Consider the following 24,741-nt stretch of genomic DNA (forward strand, 5'->3'; position numbering starts at 1 on the left):
ATAACAGCGGGGCTGAGCCCCACCAGAGGTCAGGGAGTGAGGATGGGGGGGAGAACAACCAAGATGAAGACTGGACTGATCCTGAAGACCACCATCATTGGGTTACTGACTCCTCCCTCATTATCACTTTCTGTTTAAGGTTCCAAAGTTGGAGGATGTTATCACATCATTATCACCATGTAAAAGTCTGTCCTCCAATCAGATCATCAGATATAAAATGTCCAGCTGGTAGGAAATGGGCGTAACAAAAGAGAATCCATATTATGTGTATATATAGCAGTGGGTAGAGGTGAGAGAGCAGAAGTCAGGAGTATGTAATGTACAACATAGAGTATATAGTGCAGGGGTCAGGAGTATGTAATGTACAACATAGAGTATATAGTGCAGGGGTCACTCAGGACTCAGAATATTTGTGTTCAGTAATCAGTTGCAGAGGTCCCACACCGCTGCCTCCCATCTCCTGAGACTGCACTCAGTGACTTGGGTGTGAGACTATACAGACATATCCCTCCACCCGGCACAGCCAGCAAATAACAGAGCAAGTAACCCCAGGAGAATTGTTCTGTCAGAGATCTTGCTAGACCCTGGAATGGGGCAGAAGAACCAAGGTACATACCCCAGGTGTCTAGGTCAAGCAACGTCTATGGTAATTATCAACATTTTGCTACCAGCTGAACCCCAGAATCTCCATAAATCCAGTCTAGAGACATAAATTGTGTCTGCAACATAGAGAAGGAAGATTATCCGAGAGAAATACAGGAATACAGGACGGGGAACACAGCTCAGGAAAGTGACCAGGGGATTACAGGCTGATATCACCCAGTCCCCGCCCTACTCTGGACCAATCAGTGAGCAGTATGGGTGGAGGAATGGATTTAGTGTTAATGACCCACCTGTGCTGATCTCTTTAGGAGTGTCCTCCTCTATAAATGTCCCCGTTATTCCATCCTCCTCCATAGACTGCTGATCATCCCTCACATACGTCTCTTCTTCTTCTGCTTTAACCTCAAATTCTATATCGATTGGATCTCCACTCTAAACCAAGAAAATTAGAGCAAATATCATCTGAAAGTTATAAGCTTTATTATTGTGATAATATATATATATATATATATAAATAAAAAACACATCCTCTCCAGAAGTCCATGTTCTAGATGCTCCAATCCACCAACCTTGTAACATTGAGGGATGGTGTGACCTTCCTGTGTGGAATCCCGGGAATACAGAGGACGGGGACATCTCTCTGGTGGGTTCCCATTACTGGATCCATCTGTAGGAAACACACACACTGACTGAATACATTGTTTCTATGTGTTTATCAGATGATGGGGGATCTAGGTGGATCCTCCGTACTGCTCCCTCCTTTACAATAAAGTCTCCTCTTACCCGGTGATGTGAGGAGCGGCTGATTCTCCATCATGACGTCCTTCCCAGCACCGCTCACCTCTCCTTTTAGCAACTCGATGATCTCTCTGGTGACTTCTCAAATCTTCTTTTTATTTCTCTATTCTATCAGGGAGGGAGGTGGAGGCAATGTGATGGTCATATGATCTCCAGACTTCACAGGAGTAAAAAATTCTAGATTTGAACACAAATAGTAAAATCAAATGACATTCCCAGAATCCTCCTCACCTCTCTGGTCAGGTCTCTTTTTATTTAAACCCCACTTCATGCTGAGGTTTCTGATATTACATACAACGCAGGTCCAACAGCCCTACTTTGAAAGTAAGGAGGCCTGGGGTTCAGCCCACATCCTAAGAGCATCAGAAAAAAAGAGTCGGATAGAGAGATATTTGATGGGGGAGCTGTGTGCTCAGTGTGATGTCATAGGTTTCTCTGGCCCTGATTGGAGGGACATTGGGAGGAGGAGCTGTGTGGTCAGTGTCATGTCATAGCAGTGGGGGAATTACCAGGGTTGCAGCAGTCGCACTTGCTAAATGGATCCTGGAGTTCCACCACTGTAGGGGGGTCCGCCACTACTCGAGAGATAGTACACTGGTCATTAACGTGCACTCTCACAGGCACACAATCCCCGCCCCACCCATCCTCTCTACCCGCAGTCATGGGTACTCGCAGGCACACAGTCCCCGCCCATCTTCTCTGCCGTCCCATTGATTTCAGTAGGGTAGGGAGATACAATGTCAGGAGACTGAAAGAGAAAATCAGCTGACCCGGGCTGGGCCAATAGAGTGAAGGGGGAGGAGCTCTCCACCGTGTGAGGAGACCCCATGATGGGAATAGGAGTTACTGGAGACACAGGAAGAAAGCCAATGATATACTGAGACCAAGCAAGGAGGAGGGACCGAGTGATCTGCAAGGGAGTGACACTGATCCCATCCCTCAATATCAGCACTGCCACTGATTCCCACCCCACTCCCCCCTCCACACACACACCAGCACCTTCGCTCCAAATGAATCCATCCCCCCAACCACTGCTACTACTCATCCCATTCTGTCCCCCCCCAACCACCACCCTTGCCACTGATCCCATGCCTCCTTCACCACTGCTCCCATCTCCTCCTCACTGCTGCCACTGATCCCCCCCCACACCAGCACCTTTGCTGCCACTGATCCCATGCCCCCCTCACCACTGCCACTCATCCCATCCTCCCACCACAACTGCTCCCATCTCCCCCTCACCGCTGCCACTCATCCCCCCACCACCACCACCACCGCTGCCACTGATCTTATCCCATTATCCCCCCAACCACCACCCCGTATCTCATTCCATCCCATCCCCCCACCACCCCTGCCAATCATTCCATTCCCCCCACCGCTGCCACTCATCCCATTACCTCCACCTTTGCTGCCTCTAATCCCATCCCACCACCACTGCCACTTATCCCATTCCATCCCCCCTCCACCACAGCTGCCAATCATCCCAACCCCCCACCACCACCGCTGCCACTGATCCCATCCCCCCCACCACCGCTGCCACTGATCCCAGGGGCGTAACTAAAAGGGTCGCAATGGTTGTGGCCCATGTGTTTCCCCTGTACACCTGGATGAGAAGGGGGGCATATAGAGGAATAAATCCCCTCCCTTTTTCTCCTGCAGCTGCTAAAAGTTCTCCTCCTCTCCCTCCCTTAGGTATTCAGCGACTGAAAATGGAGGGGATTTGTTCCTCTATGTGTCACCCCCGATGCCCTCCTATCCAGGTCCTGCTGGATAGGAGGGCATCGGGGGTGGCAAGGGCCTTGGCCGGGGCTCAGGGGGGCCCTTCATGGTTTCTTGCACTGGGGACCTGAAGGTTCTAGTTACGCCTTTGTGTCATAGGATTCTCTGACCCTGATAGGAGGAGCTGTGTGGTCAGTGTGTTATCATAGTATTCTCTGACCCTGATAGGAGGGAAATTGGGAGGAGCTGTGTGGTCAGTGTGGTGTTATAGGATACTCTGACCCTGATAGGAGAGACATTGGGAGGCGGAGCTGTGTGGTCAGTGTCATGCCATAGGATATTCTGACTCTGATTGGAGGAACATAGGGAGGTGGAGCTGTGTGGTCAGTGTGGTGTCATAGGATTCTCTGACCCTGATTGGAGGGACATTGGAAGGAGGAGCTGTGAGGTCAGTGTGGTGTTATAGGATTCTCTGACTCTGATAGGAGAGACATTGGGAGGAGGAGCTGTGTGGTCAGTGTCATGACATAGGATATTCTGACTGATTGGAGGAACATTGGGAGGTGGAGCTGTGTGGTCAGTGTGGTGTCATAGGATTCTCTGACCCTGATAGGAGAGACATTGGGAGGAGGAGCTGTGTGGTCAGTGTCATGACATAGGATATTCTGACTGATTGGAGGAACATTGGGAGGAGGAGCTGTGTGGTCAGTGTGGTGTCATAGGATACTCTGACCCTGATAGGAGGGACATTGGGAGGAGGAGCTGTGTGGTCAGTGTGGTGTCATAGGATACTCTGACCCTGATAGGAGGGACATTGAGAGGAGGAGCTGTGTGGTCAGTGTGGTGTCATAGGATTCTCTGACCTTGATAGGAGGGACATTGGGAGGGGGAGCTGTGTGGTCAGTGTGGTGTCATAGGATACTCTGACCCTGATAGGAGGGACATTGGGAGGAGGAGCTGTGTGGTCAGTGTGGTGTCATAGGATTCTCTGACCCTGATAGGAGGGACATTGGGAGGAGGAGCTGTGTGGTCAGTGTGGTGTCATAGGATTCTCTGACCCTGATAGGAGGGACATTGGGAGGCGGAGCTGTGTGGTCAGTGTGGTGTCATAGGATTCTCTGACCCTGATAGGAGGGACATTGGGAGGCAGAGCTGTGGGGGGCACTGTGTGAGGTTTCTTCACACAATGAATCATTTCTCCCGGGTGCGTCCCACCTCTTCTAAAATAAAAGATTAACTTTTTCTGTGGGTTTTGCCAGGACACATCATATTCCTGTGATCTCCGTGTACTCCAGAGACTTTACTGATCACATTTTAGGATGAATATCTGAGACTGGGATCATTACGGAAAAAAAAAAAAAAAAACAATTCCGGATATTTACTACAAATTATTTTTTTTCCTCTTTCTTATTTGAATCCTAAAACATAAAGACATACATATTCCAATCTATCTACTCGTGCACAGATGCTGCTCAGCTGTCGGATAATTACCATCAACTCATTGTTTCCACAGTGACTCACCTGGTTACCATTACCTGCCTCATTAGTCCAGCCTACAGCCAGCCCCTTTTTGCTATTTAAACTGCCTTGCTCATTTCCTCCGTGCCTTTGCCTGGTCAACATCTCTAGCGTGTCTCTGCTGTGTTCCTGTTATGACTTGCCCTGGCTGACGTCTCTTCTGATTTCTGATCCTGATTTTTGGCTTCTGACAATGCTGATTTCTGATCCCGGCTTGTCTGATTACTCGCTCTGGCTTCCAAACCCTGGCTTCTGTTTTTGACTACTTTACTGTTCTGTGTTATTTTTGGTATTACATTAAAGGTGTGATTTTTAACTGCATTTTCTGTCTCTGCCTGGTTTATGGTTCCTGACAGTTGTGCTCTTGCTCCTCATTCCAGCATCCTGGTTTTGGCTGTGATGCATTCTCTTTTTCTGTCAGTCTATCTGCAAAGTGAGTGATGTGGTCAGTCTCTGGGTGGAGACCAAATCTGATTGAAGCCAGCCAAGCCTGCAGTCCCATGCTTGTGATATTGCGTTTTTAACACATGCTCCAAGCTCTCTGTTTGTCTGCCCTGCTGTTTGGATTCCCTTGTTGAAGGCCTTAATTCAGATCTCGACTACTCTCTGAACTCTGCCTGCCTTTTGACTATGGATTTGACCCTGACTATTCTGAACCTTGCCTGCCTTGTAACTGGACTGTAGTTGAGCCACTCTGCCTGTCTGCCAACCGCAAGTACCTGGTTGCTGTGCTCAGTTCGTTACTGCCCTGGTGGGGTGGCCAGGCACCATAGCATTGTGTTTAAATTCTGGGGGAAACTGAGTATCAGTAGGCCTGCTTGCCTTATGGGAAAGGAGGCTGCTATAGGTGAAGAACACAGAAGCCAGCTATAGTGTCTGATCACCTGCGTTAGGGGTAAGCGTGACATTGTTAGTATAGAAGTAGTAATTCTACAATAGATTGATGAGGTGAGAAGGTCATTGGAGGAAATGGAGACATCGCCAAAATGAAGGAAATGTATCAGCCCTGTAAGTGGGGGAATGCTATGACCCTGAAGGGGTACATCTACGTTTCCACACTATATATGGCTGGGGAGCACACGTCTTTCTATAAGTGGGTTCTTTATTTAAGTGGGCGCACTTCAGCTCTGCACTTCAGCGATTGCACAAAGCGAGAATACACAGCAAACTACTTTGAAAAACACCAAACAGACTGCAGGTGACCTTGTTTCCTAATTCCGCTCTCCTTCCTCTCTGTAACATGCACTTTCTACCAATCCTTCTGATAGTTGTGTCCTCACTCCTTAATCTCTTTCTTCACCCCTCTTCTCCACCCCACAGCCTGTATATATCACCCTCACTTCTGTCCTCTCCCTATTCCTGCACTCACCCAACTCCTGCTAATTCTAAACCCACATGCTAATAAAACCTCCAGAACCCTTAGGCACGTCCCTTCATATAAATTGCATCCCATATTACCTCCCTCACCCTTCTGCTTCTCCCAACCTCTGGAGATTAAACCCCAAACCCTGGGCCTCCATCGCTGAACTGTATCCAAAACTCCCATCACCCCATGCCTTCTGGCAAGAGCAGCAATCCACAATTTAGTTTCTAACCCTCTTCTTCCCAAAACCAGCCTCCCCTTCTCTTGCGCCCTTTGGAATGCCTGCTCTGTCTGTAACAAATTAGATTCTGTCCATGACCTCTTTATCACTAACTACTTGCTGTTACTGAAACCTGGCTTCATGAATCCAACACTGCTAATCCTGCTTCCCTCTCCCATGATGGACTTTACTGGACTCTCTTCTTCAGACCCTGTGGATGGAAGGGAGGTGGAGTGGGAATCCTAGTCCCACATAGCATTTTTCAGGTACTTCACCCACCTGCCTCTCTGTCACTCTGCTCATTAAAGGCACATTGTATTTATCGATTTTCCCCAGGTTCTTTTTAGAAGTGCTGGGATCCATCTGCCTCCTGGACTCGTATCAACCTTTCTTGATGACTGGCTACCCTACTTTCTCTTTTCTGAAATTCCAAAATTTATTCTCGGTGACTTCAACATCACTGTTAAAACTAACACTCCTGCTACTTCTAAACTTTTCAGTCTACCCTCCTCTTTTGATCTGAAGCAATAGATTCATGCTTCCACTCACTCTAATGGCAACACCATTCTATGTATTCTCCTACCTATGCACTCTGTGCAAGCTCTCCAACAATCCTTTTTCTCTCTCTGATCACAATATTAGTTTCATAATCTCCCAGACTTTCACCTCCTCTCCCTCCAACCACCTAACAGTTACCCATAGAAACCTTCACCACCTAACCCATCTGAACCCTTCTCTTCCCTGCTACTGACCACCTCTATGACAAAATCTCACCCATGTCCTGCCACAATCTAACCACTTCTGTCTACAATAGATCTCTGTCCTCCACCCTGGATGAGCTCGCCCCCCTCAGTACACACAGATTTAGGCCCCGACCCCTACAACCATGGCAAACAGATGACACCAGAAGTCTCAAAAAACATCTCTTGAGCGCCTCAGGTGTAAGAATAAGTCTTCTAAAGACTACAACCAATATAAATCTGCCCTCCAAAAATACAAATTCTGTCTCCTCACTGCCAAGCAGACCTATTTTATCACTCTCATTAACAACTTATCTTCCCATGCCCATCAACCCTTCTCTACCCTTAACGCCACTTCGTCCTCGACTGCCTTCATCCACTAACTGATCCACTGCCCAGGAGATCGCCAATCACTCCAAAAATAGGATTGATACAATTCGTGATGAGATCTCCACTTTACAGATATCAGTCGGTGGAGCAACCAGCTTGTTATTCAACCTCCACAGACCATCCTGTCTGCAAACAGCTCCTTTTACAGACCAAGTGAATCGGTGGGGTAAATTTTCCTGTAGAGCCAAAAGAACACTAAGGTCTACTTGAAGATCTGTGACAAAAAATTTAGGGACTACAGGTGGCTGATAAGAGTGAATAGCTTCTTTGGCATATTTATCAGCCAAGGCATTCCCCACAGACACATAATCATCAGACTTAGTGTATGCCTTGCATTTGATTACTGCTACTTTAAGGGGCAATTGAACTGCAGACAACAATCTGACAATTAACTCTTTATGCTGAATGGGCGTTCCTGTTGCTGTCAGATAACCCCTTTCCTGCCATGATTGTGCAAAACTGTGCAATATACCTACAGCATAGGCAGAGTCACTGTAGATATTAACAGAGTCACCTTCTCCCAATTCCAAAGCAACACAGAGAGCTGTTAATTCCGCTGCCTGTGCTGACCTGGAACCTGTCAGAATCTCTGTATGTAGAAGTCGGTTATCGCCATTTACCACTGCACAAGCAGCAAAGGTCGGGCCATCTGGTCTCCTTAGGGATGATCCATCCACAAACAAGTCTGCACATGCAGGCAGACCAGCAATGAGTTCATCCTGTAGATCAGATCTGGGTTTTGTTACTTCATCAATAGAGGCAGCAGAGTCATGTATCAGGTATTCAGAATCATCAACTTCCTCACTGTCAGCTTCCGGTAGAAAAGTAGCCGGATTCAGAGTCTGGCAGCGCTGGATTTTGAGGTTGGAGGCTGAAAGGAAAATCAAATGGTAATGTGTTATCCTCTGCACTGAGAAGTGTTTAGTATAGGCACTATTTAACAAAGCCTCCAAATCATGGGGGCACATCAAATACAAAGTGTTGCCCAATACAATGTCTACCGTTTTCTCAACCAGTAGGGCAGCCGCCGCTACTGATTTTAGACATCCAGGGAGCCCCCTGTCAACGCTGTCCAATGGGTAACTGTAGTACCCCACTGGGCGATGTCTGGCACGGAAATGTTGTGTTAATTACCCATTTGCATGTCCATTTATTTCTGTGCAAAATAAATAGAAATCTTTGCTATAATCTGGCAAACCAAGACTGGGCACTGTTAGCAAAGATTGCTTGATTTGTTTAAATGCTTCCATAACTGAAGGGGTTAATTCTTCCGAAGTGAATTTATAATTGCTCTTTGTTTGTCCCTTCAATAATTCCTGTAGGGGTCCTATCACCGTGGAGTACTGGGGCAAAAACTGCCTACAGTATCCCACCAATCCTAGAAATGCTTTCAACTGTTTTAGAGTTTTGGGCATTTGTTGTTAAAGTGGAGTTCCACTCATTTTCGTAACTTTAGATGTATGTAATCCCCTTTAAAACGACTTTTACCAATGGAAACTTTTTTGGTTTGCTAGTAAATACATTAATTTCTGCTTTATTCCTCCTCTCCTCACTTCCGGGTCCGATCGGCGATGACGTCATTCGCCGATTGGGACCCGGAAGCGAGGAGAGGAGGAATAAAGCAGAAATTAAGGTATTTACTAGCAAAAAAAAAAAGTTTCCATTGGTAAAAGTCGTTGTAAAGGGGATTACATACATCTATGTAATCCAACGTATTAAAAATGGGTGGAACTCCGCTTTAAGCAATTACCTTTTTCCGTTTATCAGTTAGATGTTTGACACCTTGCGAGATGCAATGTCCCAGGTATTGTACCTTTAATTGCACCCACTGTACTTTAGAGGCGTCTACCTTTTGGCCAATTTTGGCTAGAAAATTAATCAGTGAAATGGAATCCTCAATACAGGCCTGCTTTTCAGGGGAGGCTAGCAAAAGATCATCGACATATTGTACTAATATGGATCCTCTAGGGGGCTGCCATTCATCTAGCTTCTCCTTTAACGCCTGTGGGACCCCATAATTGGAAATGTACACTACTCCTGATGGGAGATAAGGGGGTTCCGCCATGGGAACTCCTTGTGGCGTCACCTGTACTGTAGAAACTGGCACTGCCCTGGGTTCAGGAACTTTTTCCTTAACCTCAGGGACTTGCATATTCATTATTTTAGTTTTTTTCCTTTCTCTCTATTTTTTCCTTTCTTTTTTGTAAGACTTCACAAGCTATCTGTGCTATGTCAACCAACTCAGGGACAGGTTCAATTCTCCAGCCCGCTATGCGGAGCTCCATTTCTTTTCTAATCTCAGACAACAATCCACTTACAAAAAATATTTATCACTTTAGGTCGTTTCATGTCATCTTCACTTTCAGTCGCCCAATCACTGTGCTTCTGTATAGCATCTTTGAATCTATTCCAATTGTTCAATACATCCTCACCTTCCTTCTGAACAACATCCAATAACATTCGCATATCCTGTCCTTTATCAAACATGCTTGTTACCCATTCCTTTAGAATTTCATTCAACCTATCAATCTTTGTTTCATACGTATTTTGGCCATCTGCCTCTACCTTCAATATCCCTTATTCATGCGCACTTATTTATTTATTTTGTGCAAATGTCTTCCATACATCCACATATTTTTCAGGTACTGCACAATCAATCAAAATCCACATATCTGTATATGCAGCTTACTGAGTTTTCTCCATTCACATCAACCTTTTGTACCATTTCTTTAAGACACTTGGCAATGTTTGGGAGATCTTCTATAATTGTCCTAATTTCTTGGGGTTTCTAAGGGACATAAACTTTCCCTATCCTTTCTGTATACTGACCTCCATCACCTATTTTTAAGGGCATTTCTACACCAAGTCAGTTACCCGGACTGAAAAACAAGAAACGAGGATGGCTTTGTCTCCTCGTCCACTAGGACGCTAAAAAAAACGCATTACTTCACTGTGAAGTGGGTAGCATCGGATGGTATGGCCATCAGTAGAGATGGCACATCAGATACCACAATCAGATAAAACAAAAACCTTTTTGGCTCCGTGCCAATCTTACAAAAAAAAACTTTTGGTCTCGTGTCAATTTTACAAAAACCTGACCAGAGGTTCCCCTCCTTCAATAGAGGACAACCCTAAAATATCACTCAAAAACTATAATCAGATAAAAAGTTAATCTGATTTGAAACTTTTGGCTCGGTGCCAACAGGGTCCAATGGTCACACTAATTGCGGTAGCCCTTTCTGTCCAAAAATAAATTCCATAACTATAACGGGAACAAAGATATTTACATTTGAACCCTTTCTTGGCAAGTAGCCAATTTTCAAAATGTTGCACCAGAGCTCCCTTTCACACAGGGACCCATGAGCAAAATGTAATTTCTCATTATCTATAATTCTATATAAAAAATAACCTCAAAGTGTCCTGCCAACTACGGCGAACTATGTTTTCCCTGATAAAACTGTTTCTATTGCTCTTCCTCATCTATTTGTTAATGCAGCTTTTTCTGGGCATATTTTATAAGGGGGGGGGGGGCATCACCTTTTTCTTTGAAACTTCTTCAAAGGCTGCTAGACATTCAATTCCCCCACAATCAGACATTTTTAAATAGCAAGTTAAACAAGGCATCAATTTTAGGTGTACTCAGGGAGTCCTCTGGTGGCCACCATTTATAGGGATCCTATTTATACGCTTTTTTAGTAATTTTGCACCAATTAACATGATGTTTGAGGGCATTTGGATCACCACTCACCATCATCTTAACAATGGGTGCACCTGGATGCAATTTTAAGCCTGTTTTCTTTGCTATTTTTAATAACTTTTTTGCTCTAATTTGTAAGCCCTAAGTCATTCATAACGGGCAAAATATTCTTACAAATCAAACTTCCCATTGTATTATTTTTATTTTTCTCATTACCACTTTAAGAAATTACAATATTTGGAGTTTCCGGGATCAAGAACTCCGTTTCTTATAACAACGGCTGTGTACCAGCAGCCCAGTACACAGAATGCAATTAAATTCAAAGGAATGTGTGGTGATGTGCCGCACTCCCCAACCGGCACATCACCACACATCAGATAAAGACAGTTTCAATGTGAGAAATAAAAAGGTTTCTCACCTGAGGCCTCTGTGCTGTCCCTCCTGTGGTGGGGTGATCGCCGGCAGCGGAGATGCAGTTAGAAAGACACCAAATGTCATGTTTGAGCCTTGTAATAAAGGACATCTACGCCAATCAGATTGCATCTGTTCTTGTAAGTTTACTGAGAATACTTGCGCAAGGTCCACATCTCATACAGAGAGAGAGCATGCGATGAATTGTACATTTAGATACAACCTTTTTATAGACAAATTTTACATACGAGTTAATGGCAGGCACAAGTCCAAACCAAAGATTACATAATACATTCTTTGTTGATTACGTAAAAAGTCATATGGTCAACTCAACCCATAAAGGAGATGAGCTAAAGGTTAACATGACAATTAAAATGATGGATAATGTGAGATTCATGACCCCTTACTGGAACAATCATAATCTATGCCAAGGGGAATTTTTATACTTTTCTGAGAATTTGATAAGACTTTGGCAGAACATTTCACATCATCTGGAAAACAACTTTTGACATATTTGCTGAAAATATAATTTTAAGGTAAGAGGGAACTCTAGACTATATAATGAATATGTAATTTAAAAGTCTTTAACCACTTAAGCCCCGGAGGATTTGGCTGCTAAACGACCAGGGGGTATTTTGCGATTCGGCACTGCGTGACTTTAACGGACAATTGCGCGGTCGTGCGACGCTGTACCTAAACGAATTTGACGTCCTTTTTTTCCACAAACAGAGATTTCTTTTGGTGGTATTTGATTACCTGTACGATTTTTTGATCACGCGCTATAAACAAAAAAAGAGCGTCAATTTTGCAAAAATAACAATATTTTTCACATTTTTTTATATGAAATTCACCAAAAAAAAATGTAAAAATCAAAATTTTTTAACATTTTCGGCCAATTTGTTTTATGCTACATATGTTTGGTAAAAAAAATCGCAAAAAGCGTATTTTTATTGGTTTGCACAAAAGTTATCGCGTTTACTAACAAAGGGAAAGATTTTTGTCATTTTTGTTGTTTTTTTTTTAACGCGTAATGGCGGCGATCTGCAATTTTTTTTTACGGTACTGCAACATTGCGGCGGACAGATCGGACCCTTGACTGACATTTTTGACACTTTTGGGGTTACCAGTGACATTTCTACAGTAATCGGTGCTATACATATGCACTGTTACTGTAAAAATACACTGGAAGTGAAGGGGTTAACTTTATTTGAGAGGGAGGGGCTGTGTGTGTCCCTAGGGGCGTGATTCTTACTGTGATTGGCTGTGGCTTGAGCTGTAGGGACACTGATCAACGGTCCTACATTGTAGAACCGTGTGATCAGTGTTTTTACACCGAGGAGAATGACAGGTGGCTTGTTTACACAAGCCGCCTGACTTTCTCCCTCTCCCCCGACGATCGCCGAGTGACCGGCGGACATCGGGTCCGCCGGTCACACGCACGGGGGGGCCCGTGACCGCTCCCCAGAGCCTCACAGGCTAGCGATGTAGACCTACGTCGCTCTGCCTGTGAGGGGCTGACTGCTGCAGTAAATAAACTGTGAGCAGTCGGCAAGCGGTTAATATATTTTCATATCTTGACACTCCATATTCAAAGGCACAATCAACTCTTTCCTTTTGCAACCCTGCTACTATACACGAGGTTGCTAAACTTTTTTCAACACCCACCTAACCACCTGCTCCCTGGACCCTGTACTCTTGCAAATATTGCGGTCACCCTCTGACTCTATCCTACACTCTTTATCCAATATCTTCAATCTCTCCCTCTCTTCTGGCCTCACTCCTATACTTAAAAAAACCTTCATTGGACCCCACCAATCTTAACAACCTACACCCTATCTCCTTGCTCCCCTTTTCCTCCAAACTTCCTGAATGTTTAGTCTACAACCAACTGAGCGCCCATTTCACTGACAATAATCTTCTTGATCCCTTTTAATCAGGATTTCATCCTCAACACTCCACAGAAACCGCTCTCCTTAAACTTCCAAAACATCTGCTAATGGCCAAATCCAATGGACATTATTCTGTACTCCTACTTCTGGACCTCTCTGCTGCCTTTGACACAGTAGACCACCCCCTCCTTCTTAAAAAACTCCAATCCTTTTGGTCTCAGTGACTGTACTCTTCGCTAGTTCTCATCCTACCTATCCCACCACACCTTCAGAGTCACAACTTTACTTCCTCCTCTCCTCTTACTTTCTCCGTCGGGGTCCCACAAGGTTCTCTTCTTGGACCACTCCTGTTCTCCATTTAAACCTCTTGCCTGGGTGAGCTCATAGCCTTCATGCCTTCCAATACCATTTCTACACTGATGACACCCAAATCTTTGTCTCTACCCCTCAGCTCACTCCATCAATCTCCTCACATATAACTAATTTACTAACAGAAATATAAACATGGATGTCACATCACTTCCTCAAACTCAATCAATCAAAAACCGAGCTCATAATATTTCCTTCCCCACGTGCCGCTTCCCCTGACTTCTGGGTCAAAATCAACTTCTCAACTATCCACTCGTCCTCGCATTTCAGGGTGCTAGGTGTAATTCTGGACTCTGAACTATCCTTTCGGCCCCACATCCAAATCTTGCTGCCTCAACTTCTCCAAAATACCCCCCTTCCTAACCAATAACACCATAAAGCTCCAAGTTCCCTTCCTGGTCATCTCTTGTCTCAACTATTGAAACTTCCTCCTCATTAGATTACCTTTATATGGGTTACCCCCCCCTTCAGTCCATCATGAATGCTGCTGCCAGGGTTATCCACCTTACCAAAAGTACATGAGGAAGGCAGCGCATGAACCACACCGGGATGCAATGGATAAGGAAGTCAGGTGAACATCCAGTATAGAAAGGGTTACCAGTTTATTGGTATTGATAACTGAAAAACAAAGTAAATAAAATGCTTACATCCCCCTGGGCTGGAGTGGACAAGGGCACCTGACAGCAAGCAACACGAGTGCGAGGAGTTCAGTCTCCCAGGACTGCTGAGCAGTGTGTGCACAAAGCCGGAAACCAGCCGGCGTGAGGATGAAAGGACTCCGCTGTAGTTCCGTAGCGGTAAGATCAGCCGGACTGGCACCACTTGCGGGAAAATACCAGGAACCAGGGTGGAACACAAGGTATATGGTTGCCATGACTACATGTTTCGCGCTATGCACTTTATCAAGTCATGACTCCAGCCCAGGGGGATGTAAGCATTTTATGTACTTTGTTTTTAGGTTATCAATACCAATAAACTGTTAACCCTTTCTATACTGGATGTTCACCTGACTTCCTTATCCATTGCATCCCGGTGTGGTTCATGCGCTGCCTTCCTCATGTACTTTTGTCCATATCAGCACCCTTCCTATGCTCATTGGCTAGCAGCAGAAAAACCACTGGGGAGCCTCACAGGCTTATTTCTATCCCTCCACCCTACAGTGATCCCAGGAGCGCCTGGTTTGTGATTATTGCTTATCCACCTTACCAACCACTCAGCATCTGCTACTCTGCCAATCCCTTCACTGGTTTCCATTCAGTGTCCTCCACCCCTCTCTGCCAATCCCTCCACCGGCTTCCATTCAGTGTCCTCCACCCCTCCCTGCCAATCCCTCCACCGGCTTCCATTCAGTGTCCTCCACCCCTCCCTGCCAATCCCTCCACTGGTTTCCATTCAGTGTCCTCCACCCCTCTCTGCCAATCCCTCCACTGGCTTCCATTCAGTGTCCTCCACCCCTCTCTGCCAAACCCTCCACTGGCTTCCATTCAGTGTCCTCCACCCCTCTCTGCCAATCCCTCCATTGGCTTCTATTAAGTGTCCTCCACCCCTCTCTGCCAATCCCTACACTGGCTTCCATTCAGTGTCCTCCACCGATATGCACATCAATTGTACATTGTATTATGATTATATATCGGGGGGGTCTCACCACTATTTGCACATTGCAGCTCTGCGATATTTCTTCTCTTTTGCAGAGAGGGTGACATCATCACTCTATATTCCAATACACGGGATGATTAGCATCTCTGTTATTATTATTGTATGTGGGGGGTTTCACCATTATTTGCACATTGAAGCTCTACAATTTCTCAAAATATTTGTGCAGAGGGGGTGACACCATCACTGCTATGCTGCAATACATTGGTGGATTTGCACTGGATATTCATGTATAGGTGTCACCATTGCACTTATAAGTCCATAAGTCCAGTATACCCCCTGTATGCTGGAGGTCAGTGTGCCCCTGTATGCTGGAGGTCAGTGTGCCCCTGTATGCTGGAGGTCAGTGTGCCCCCTGTATGCTGGCGGTCAGTGTGCCCCCTGTATGCTGGAGGTCAGTGTACCCCCTGTATGCTGGAGGTCAGTGTGCCCCTGTATGCTGGAGGTCAGTGTGCCCCTGTATGCTGGAGGTCAGTGTGCCCCTGTATGCTGGAGGTCAGTGTGCAAGACCTCCTGCTCTCTAGCTCCCTCGTTACCTCCTCTCATGCTTGACTCCAGGGATTCTCCTGAGCCTCTCCCATTGGTGGATTTGCACTGGATATTCATGTATAGGTGTCACCATTGCACTTATAAGTCCATAAGTCCAGTATACCCCCTGTATGCTGGAGGTCAGTGTGCCCCTGTATGCTGGAGGTCAGTGTGCCCCTGTATGCTGGAGGTCAGTGTGCCCCCTGTATGCTGGCGGTCAGTGTGCCCCCTGTATGCTGGAGGTCAGTGTACCCCCTGTATGCTGGAGGTCAGTGTGCTCACTGTATGCTGGAGGTCAGTGTGCCCCCTGTATGCTGGCGGTCAATATACCCCCTGTATGCTGGCGGTCAGTGTGCCCCCCTGTATTCTGGGGGTCAGTGTACCCCCCTGTATGATGGAGGTCAGTGTACCCCCCTGTATGCTGGTGGTCAAGTGTTCCCCCTGTATGCTGGAGGTCAGTGTGTCTCCTGAATGCTGGCGGTCAAGTGTTCTCCCTTTATGCTGGAGGTCAATGTTCCCCCTGTATGCTGGCAGTCAGTGTAGCCCCCTATATGCTGGCGGTCAGTATGCCCATGTATGCTGGAGGTCAGTGTGCCCCCTGTATGTTGGGAGGTCAGTGTGCCCCCTGTAAGCTGGCGGTCAAGTGTTCCCCCTGTATGCTGGAGGTCAGTGTGCCCCCTGTATGCTGGTGGTCAGTGTGTCCCTGTATGCTGGAGGTCAGTGTAACCCCGTATGCTGAAGGTCAGTGTACCCCCTGTATGCTGGAGGTCAGTGTACCCCCTGTATGCTGGAGGTCAGTGTGCCCCCTGTATGCTGGCGGTCAGTGTGCTCCCTGTATGCTGGCAGTCAGTGTGTCCCTGTATGCTGAAGGTCAGTGGACCCCCTGTATGCTGGAGGTCAGTGTACCCCCTGTATGCTGGAGGTCAGTGTACCCCTGTATGCTGGAGGTCAGTGTACCCCCTGTATGCTGGAGGTCAGTGTTCCCCCTGTATGCTGGCGGTCAGTGTTCCCCCTGTATGCTGGCGGTCAGTGTGTCTCCTGTATGCTGGCAGTCAGTGTGTCTCCTGAATGCTGGCGGTCAGTGTGTCCCCTGTATGCTGGAGGTCAGTGTGCCCCCTGTATGCTGGCGGTCAGTGTACCCCTGTATATTGGAGGTCAGTGTACCCCCCTGTATGCTGGTGGTCAGTGTACCCCCTGTATGCTGGAGGTCAGTGTACCCCTGTATATTGGAGGTCAGTGTACCCCCCTGTATGCTGGTGGTCAGTGTGCCCCCTGTATGCTGGTGGTCAGTGTGCCCCCTGTATGTTGGAGGTCAGTGTACCCCCTGTATGCTGGTGGTGAAGTGTTCCCCCTGTATGCTGGAGGTCAGTGTAGCCCCTGTATGCTGGCGGTCAAGTGTTCTCCCTGTATGCTGGCGGTCAGTGTAGCTCCCTATATGCTGGCGGTCAGTATGCCCATGTATGCTGGAGGTCAATGTGCTCCCTGTATGTTGGGAGGTCAGTGTGCCCCCTATATGTTGGGAGGTCAGTATACCCCCTTTAAGCTGGCAGTCAAGTGTTCCCCCTGTATGCTGGAGGTCAGTGTGCCCCCTGTATGCTGGCGGTCAGTGTGTCACTGTATGCTGGAGGTCAGTGTAACCCCGTTTGCTGAAGGTCAGTGTGCTCCCTGTATGCTGGCGGTCAGTGTGTCCCTGTATGCTGGAGGACAGTGTTCCCCCTGTATGCTGGAGGTCAGAGTACCCCCTGTATGCTGGAGGTCAGTGTACCCCCCGTATGTTGGCGGTCAGTGTACCCCTGTATGCTGGAGGTCAGTGTACCCCCTGTATGCTGGAGGTCAGTGTACCCCCTGTATGCTAGAGGTCAGTGTTCCCCCTGTATGCTGGCGGTCAGTGTGTCTCCTGTATGCTGGCGGTCAGTGTGTCTCCTGAATGCTGGCGGTCAGTGTACCCCCTGTATGCTGGCGGTCAGTGTGTCCCCTGTATGCTGGAGGTCAGTGTTCCCCCTGTATGCTGGAGGTCAGTGTTCCCCCTGTATGCTGGAGGTCAGTGTACCCCCTGCATGCTGGCGGTCAGTGTGTCCCCTGTATGCTGGAGGTCAGTGTACCCCCTGCATGCTGGCGGTCAGTGTGTCCCCTGTATGCTGGAGGTCAGTGCAAGCCCTGTATGCTGGAGGTCAGTGCACCCCCTGTATGCTGGAGGTCAGTGTTCCCCCTGTATGCTTGTGGTCAGTGTGTCTCCTGTATGCTGGCGGTCAGTGTGCCCCCTGTATGCTGGCGGTCAGTGTATCCCCTGTATGCTGGAGGTCAGTGTGTTCCCTCTATGCTGGCATTCAGTGTTCCCCCTGTATGCTGGCGGTCAGTGTGCCCCCTGTATGCTGGCGGTCAGTCTGCCCCCTGTATGCTGGAGGTCAGTGTGCCCCCTGTATACTGGAGGTCAGTGTGCCCCTTGTATGCTGGTGGGATTAGGCTGCAGCGGCACAAGGACCTGTCGCAGTAAGAAATAAATCCATGATAAACAGACATGGTGCAAGGGAGAACTCCGCATTGTTAAGGAAAAAAACATGATAACATATATAAATTGTTACTCAACCTATGTAGTATTTTATTTTTTTATTCACAATGCAAACTATGGCTGCTGAAGTCTCCTAAGGTGTCCAAAAAGACAGTGTAACAGTTGTTTGATTGCTGGGTGAGAAAAACCCGTAAAGGGTTCATTACTGCTAAAGGAATACTGACACTGCAGCTTCTCACATCAGAGCACCGTCCCAGCAGGTGAATAATCAAACAGACCCTGCCATACAGATGTAGAGCCCTCCTAGGTAGGTGCTAGAATGAGTGGATATAGTTTTTGGTTTCTCTGCCTAACAGGGACACAGCTCATGCTGTCTTGATGTCTCACACTGATCCAATAGCCATGGAGTATATTGGACAGTGGGCGGAGTCCTGGCAGATGAGAGCATGGATGTCTGTACCAATGTTGTTGAAGTATTTTCTAATTTGTGTATGTTGTCTAGTATAAGGTGTTATTAAACCGACTATTTCTGTTTTTGGTTGTTTCAGGCCTCGGAACATAACTTCCTCTCTTTTGTGCTTATAAGTCCTATTATAAGCTTTTCGCAGTGTAGTCCGCGAATAGCCTCTAATAAACAGTCTCTTTCGAAGGGAGTCCGCCTCCCATTTAAAATCTTCGTCGTTCGAACAGATTCTATGCAATCTAAGATACTGGGAGTAGGGTATACTATGTACCGGGTGTTTGGATGAAAGCTATTGCCATGTAAAACCGTGTTGCCGGCTGTCGGTTTTCTATAAAGTGTAGTTTCTATCCCGCCTTCTTATTGTATAAGAATTTGTATGTCTAAGATCAAACTACTACACATATATATTTTATCTTGTACCTAGGATCATCTGGACCGATACCTATATATACACACACATTTTGGTCCGATTTTTCCCCCTGTGTCTGCCCCAGGTCGGGTTAATTTTTTGGGGGTTGGAAGGAAGGCCGTGTGCTAGTACGCCATGTTTGTATTTATTATGATGTACATAAATACAGATTATGTTCTATGTTTATGAAACACCAGAGGCGTAACTAGAACCTTCAGGGCCCTGATGCAAGAAACCATGAAGGGCCCCCCAGACCCCTGGCCGGGGCCCTTACCTTCAAGCCCAGGGCTCTTCCCACTAATCCTGGGGCTCTTTACACTCATTGCATGGCCTTTTATTACGGTCCCGCAGCAGGATTCTTTCACAAGTTCTGCAGTGGGCCCCCTTCCTGCAATCTTGGGGCCTCCCCACAGTGGTGCAATGCCAGGGTCCGGTCGCAAGTGTGACCTTTGCAATCCTGGAAGTTCACCCACTGGTTTGCTACCGGGCCCCCTGGAGCATGGGGCCCGGTAGCGATTGCAACCCCTGCAACCCCTGTAGTTACGCCCCTGTGAAACACTAATATCGAGTCTGTTCATTTTAAGAGAAGACTGTCTGTACATCTTCATAGTCCTGAAGAAGCCTTGTGTGAAACGCATTGACCAGTGAACAGACGAAGATAGAGGAATATGATCCGAAGCAAACACCGTGACCTGCCTCCATCCCTAATGGTTAATGCAAACAGAAAACAGAGGTCATGACTTTAAATGAGGCAGGTCACCAACTAAGATATACAAAAATAGAATCTGAACGTAGTCATTTATTATACATACAGTAATTGATACAAATGTTGACATCAGTAACAAATATGATGCAGACATGTATACAAAAAAAAGCTGAGACAAAAAAATCCATATAGTAAGGAGATTGTTATAATAATAATAAGATATATTCAGTAAAAAAGTACATGGCCGTCACTAAATGTTACATCTAAGTGAAGAGAGGAAATATCTATACCTACACGAACCTTATGATATATACCAACTTATCCTTATATATGTATGATGTACATGAGTGAAATTAGTAGGAGACATTGATCTCCTGTGTACGAGCTGAGCTCAGTTTGGGGCCAGTTTCCTCATTTTATTGAGATCTGGTTTTAGATAAATCAATAAATGTTATTTTAGGATAAATCCATGTAGTTGTTATCTGTCTCATGCTGTGCTCTTAAAGTCCACACATATGACAGTGGTTCCTTGTGAACATCTGTAGGTTCCCATTTCTCTGAACAGAAAGGATGTTGGGACTCTCATGAAAAAAATGACGTGTGTGTTTTTATAACTATTTGCCACTTTTTTGGTGAATAGGTACAGGTACTATGGTCTCGATACTCATTCACATGGGGGGGCAGGATCTGGGGGCCTCCTTGGTAAAAGGGGCTTTAAGATTACGACAAGCCCCCTGCCTGCAGACCCCCACAAGCACAGGCCACGGTTGTGGTGAAGAGGCCCTTGTCCCCATCAACATGGAGATAAGGTGCTTTGGGGTGGGGGGCAGAACTTCCCAAAAGCACCCACTCCCCCATGTTGAGTACATGTGGCCTGGTAGGTCAAGGAGGGGGGCTCTCACTCATCCCTCCCACTTTCCTGACCTGCCGGTATGGATTTTAGGGGAGAACCCATGCTGTTTTTTTTTTTTTTTTTTTACATTTTGGCCCCGAAGGGCCTGGTATGGACTGGGGGGGGGGGGGGGGAGGGGAGCACAACATTTTTTTCTATTGACGGGCTTTCGTTTTTCCGTGAGAAAAGCATTTTTTTCACGGAACACCAGCATTGTTTTCTTTCCATTTATCTGTCAGTGGGGAAGCCCGCTGACAGCTGATGAGTCATGGTTGGTAAGGATGCGGGTAAACAGCTTCCCAGCTTGCTCCTTAACAACCAGCTATTTCTTCACACAAAATTTGCATCGGTCGATCCTTTTTTTTGACTGATCCGAATTCGAATCGCTCCGAAAAGTTAGCAAACGAATAAACGAAACAAATTTTAACAGATTTCAACTAAATTCATTACAATTTCATTTGGAGATTTGGATACATCGGAATCTAGGAATAACCAAAAATTTGTTGGAATTTGTATTCACACCGAAACGAATTTCACGTGTCTAACACTTAATGGCCACCCGCTAACAGCTGGGCTCCCAGCCAATGCAAATGGCCACCGATGGCAGGGCCCTCTCTCCAGGCATGGATCCTCTACATATGTGTGCCATAACACCACCCCGATGATAGCTGGGGACTCAATGACCACTTGGGACATCCTGGAAGACTTCTGGATACCAAAGGAAGCTCCTGACATCCCGCACAGCTGCCCAGCACCAGACCCGCCCACCAATACTTCCAATAGATAGAAAAACTTCATACAAAAATGGTCCTATAAGTGATGAGGACAAAAAAAAAGGAACGCAGTCATTGGCTTATCCTGAACATTTATGGGGGTGGAGTCTTATGGGGGAGGATCGAGGGCAGGGCTACCCAAACGTATGCTGCCATAGACATCTGTCAGGAAAGCACATTATGGCCACTAGATGGAACTGACCATTATAGGAAATCCCAATTCACCATGACTGGGGGGATATGGGTCACATTTCATCAACAAATTTATAACAACCAGATCTGTAAGTGTTTGTGAAATCTTCCCGCACAAAATGTACTCAGCCAATGAAAGGTAAGGACTCCATTTTTATTTTTCTCCTGCTATCAATGGCCAACACGGGACAACACTTCATCCATGTCTTTGGTGATCTTTGATCTCCTTATGAAGTGTTTCTTACATGATGAAGATCAGCCATGGAGTATATCTGAGGTGTATATCAGGGTGTGCTAATTCCCCACATGTCCACCAACATTCAGAATCAGAAGATATTTCCCGCACTCAAGGCACTAATACACCTCCAGGGATGTGTGGGAGCCCCGATGTACAGGAAGACAGGACTTCAGTGAGGAACATTTCCCTCACTCAGGACAGGAATATGGCTTTTCCCCTGTGTGAGATCTCTGATGTCTGGAAAGATGGCACTTCTGTGTAAAACATTTCCCGCACTCAGGACAGGAATACGGCTTCTCACCAGTGTGCAATCTCTGATGTGTGGAAAGAGCGAACTTCTCTGAAAAACATTTCCTGCACTCAGGACAGGAATACGGCTTCTCACCAGTGTGCAACCTCTGATGTGTGGAAAGATGTGACTTAATTGCAAAACATTTCCCACACTCAAGATAGGAATACGGCTTCTCACCAGTGTGCCATTTCTGATGTGCGCAAAGATTGGACTGCGCTGAAAAACATTTCCCACACTCAGGACAGGAATATGGCTTCTCCCCGGTGTGAGATCTCAGATGTGTGGAAAGAGCGAGCTTCTGTGCAAAACATTTCCCGCACTCAGGACAGGAATACAGCATCTCACCAGTGTGCAATCTCTGATGTATGGAAAGAGTGGACTTCCGTGAAAAACATTTCCCACACTCAGGACAGGAATACGGCTTCTCACCAGTGTGAGATTTCTGATGTTTGAAAAGATCGGACTTCGCTGAAAAACAGTTCCCGCACTCAGGACAGGAATACGGCTTCTCACCAGTGTGCAATCTCTGATGTCTGGAAAGATTAGACCAATCTGAAAAACATTTCCCGCACTCAAGACAGGAATACGGCTTCTCACCAGTGTGTGATCTCTGATGTGTGGAAAGAGCAGACTTATGTGAAAAACATTTCCCGCACTCAGGACAGGAATACGGCTTTGTGCCAGTGTGCGATCTCTTATGCACAGAAAGAGCGAATTTCCGTGAAAAACATTTCCCACACTCAGGGCAGGAATACGGCTTCTCACCCGTGTGCAATCTCTGATGCTTGGAAAGATCAGATTTATGTGAAAAACCATTTCCGCACTCAGGGCAGGAATACGGCTTCTCGACTGTGTGAGATATCTGATGTTGGGAAAGATTGGACTTACGTGAAAAACATTTCCCACACTCAGGGCAGGAATACGGCTTCTCACCAGTGTGCGATCTCTGATGTGTGGAAAGAGTGAACTTCTCTGAAAAACTTTTCCCACACTCAGGGCAGGAATACGGCTTCTCACCAGTGTGCGATCTCTGATGCTTGGAAAGAGTGGACTTCTGTGCAAAACATTTCCCGCACTCAGGACAGGAATACGGCTTCTCGACTGTGTGAGATCTTTTATGCACATTAAGCTTGTATTTAAAATGGAAACACTTCCCGCACTCAGTACAGGGGAACCTCTTATCTGTTGTAAGGACAGCCCCGTCCCTCACAGTCTGAGGTTCCTCAGGATAAGAGGAATACGATGGTCCATCTACACTGTGTGGTGCCGGATGGACATTTGAGGTAGCCGGGTTTTCTCCTGGACTATACTGTGTGATGTCCTCATCTCCTACTTTACAGTCTGGAGACAAAGTGAGACAATCCTCTGAGGTTTTCCTCATCTCCCGTCCATCTACTAAAATAGAAATACAAAGATTATTACTAGACATCAGCAGATTGGTTCCCCTAAACCAGGACTCCTCCCACATCAGACAGCTTTGTCTCTGAAGATCTTACAATTCCCCCCTCAAGGTAACTAGTAAATGGGTCCTCTGATCTCCTACCAGTTCATTTCTTTATTCATGGACCTTAGTCAGAGAGTGAGGAAACAACGAGAACTGTCTTTTATAGGAGTGACAGTGATGAGGGGATTATAGGACAAGTGTCCCCCTCCCCCTCTATCACTCATTACCATCTTCCCAACACAAGAAGTCCCGCACTTCCTTATTTAGTCCATGATTTAGTCATGAATAACAGCGGGGCTGAGCCCCACCAGAGGTCAGAGAGTGAGGATGGGGGGGGAGAACAACCAAGATGAAGACTGGACTGATCCTGAAGGCCACCATCATTGGGTTACTGACTCCTCCCTCATTATCACTTTCTGTTTAAGGTTCCAAAGTTGGAGGATGTTATCACATTATTATCACCATGTAAAAGTCTGTCCTCCAATCAAATCATCAGATATAAAATGTCCAGCTGGTAGGAAATGGGTGTAACAAAAGAGAATCCATATTATGTGTATATATAGCAGTGGGTAGAGGGGAGAGAGCAGAAGTCAGGAGTATGTAATGTCCAACATAGAGTATATAGTGCAGGGGTCAGGAGTATGTAATGTACAACATAGAGTATATAGTGCAGGGGTCAGTAGTATGTAATGTACAACATAGAGTATATAGTGCAGGGGTCAGTAGTATGTAATGTACAACGTAGAGTATATAGTGCAGGGGTCAGGGGTATGTAATGTACAACATAGAGTATATAGTGCAGGGGTCAGGGGTATGTAATGTACAACATACAGTATATAGTGCAGGGGTATGTAATGTACAACATACAGTATATAGTGCAGGGGTCAGGAGTATGTAATGTACAACACAGAGTATATAGTGCAGGGGT

General features: G+C 46.3%; 2 protein-coding genes across 2 annotated transcripts in view; both read right to left on the reverse strand.

Moving 5' to 3' along the window:
• The window catches only part of LOC309564458 (uncharacterized protein), a 1,566,033-nt gene that overhangs the window by 1,492,655 nt on the left and 48,637 nt on the right, over nucleotides 1–24,741 (reverse strand). The window lies entirely within an intron of this gene.
• LOC309564033 (uncharacterized protein) overlaps nucleotides 1–24,741 on the reverse strand; it is a gene marked incomplete at both ends in the record, with an annotated part of 247,142 nt that overhangs the window by 184,170 nt on the left and 38,231 nt on the right. The window contains 1 exon segment of the mRNA XM_082268657.1: nucleotides 23,258–23,470. Coding sequence (XP_082124783.1) covers nucleotides 23,258–23,470 — 213 coding nt within the window.

The sequence above is a fragment of the Pelophylax lessonae genome (genome assembly GCF_965119305.1).
Source record: "Pelophylax lessonae genome assembly, chromosome: 9".
NCBI classification, from domain to species: Eukaryota; Metazoa; Chordata; class Amphibia; order Anura; family Ranidae; genus Pelophylax; species Pelophylax lessonae.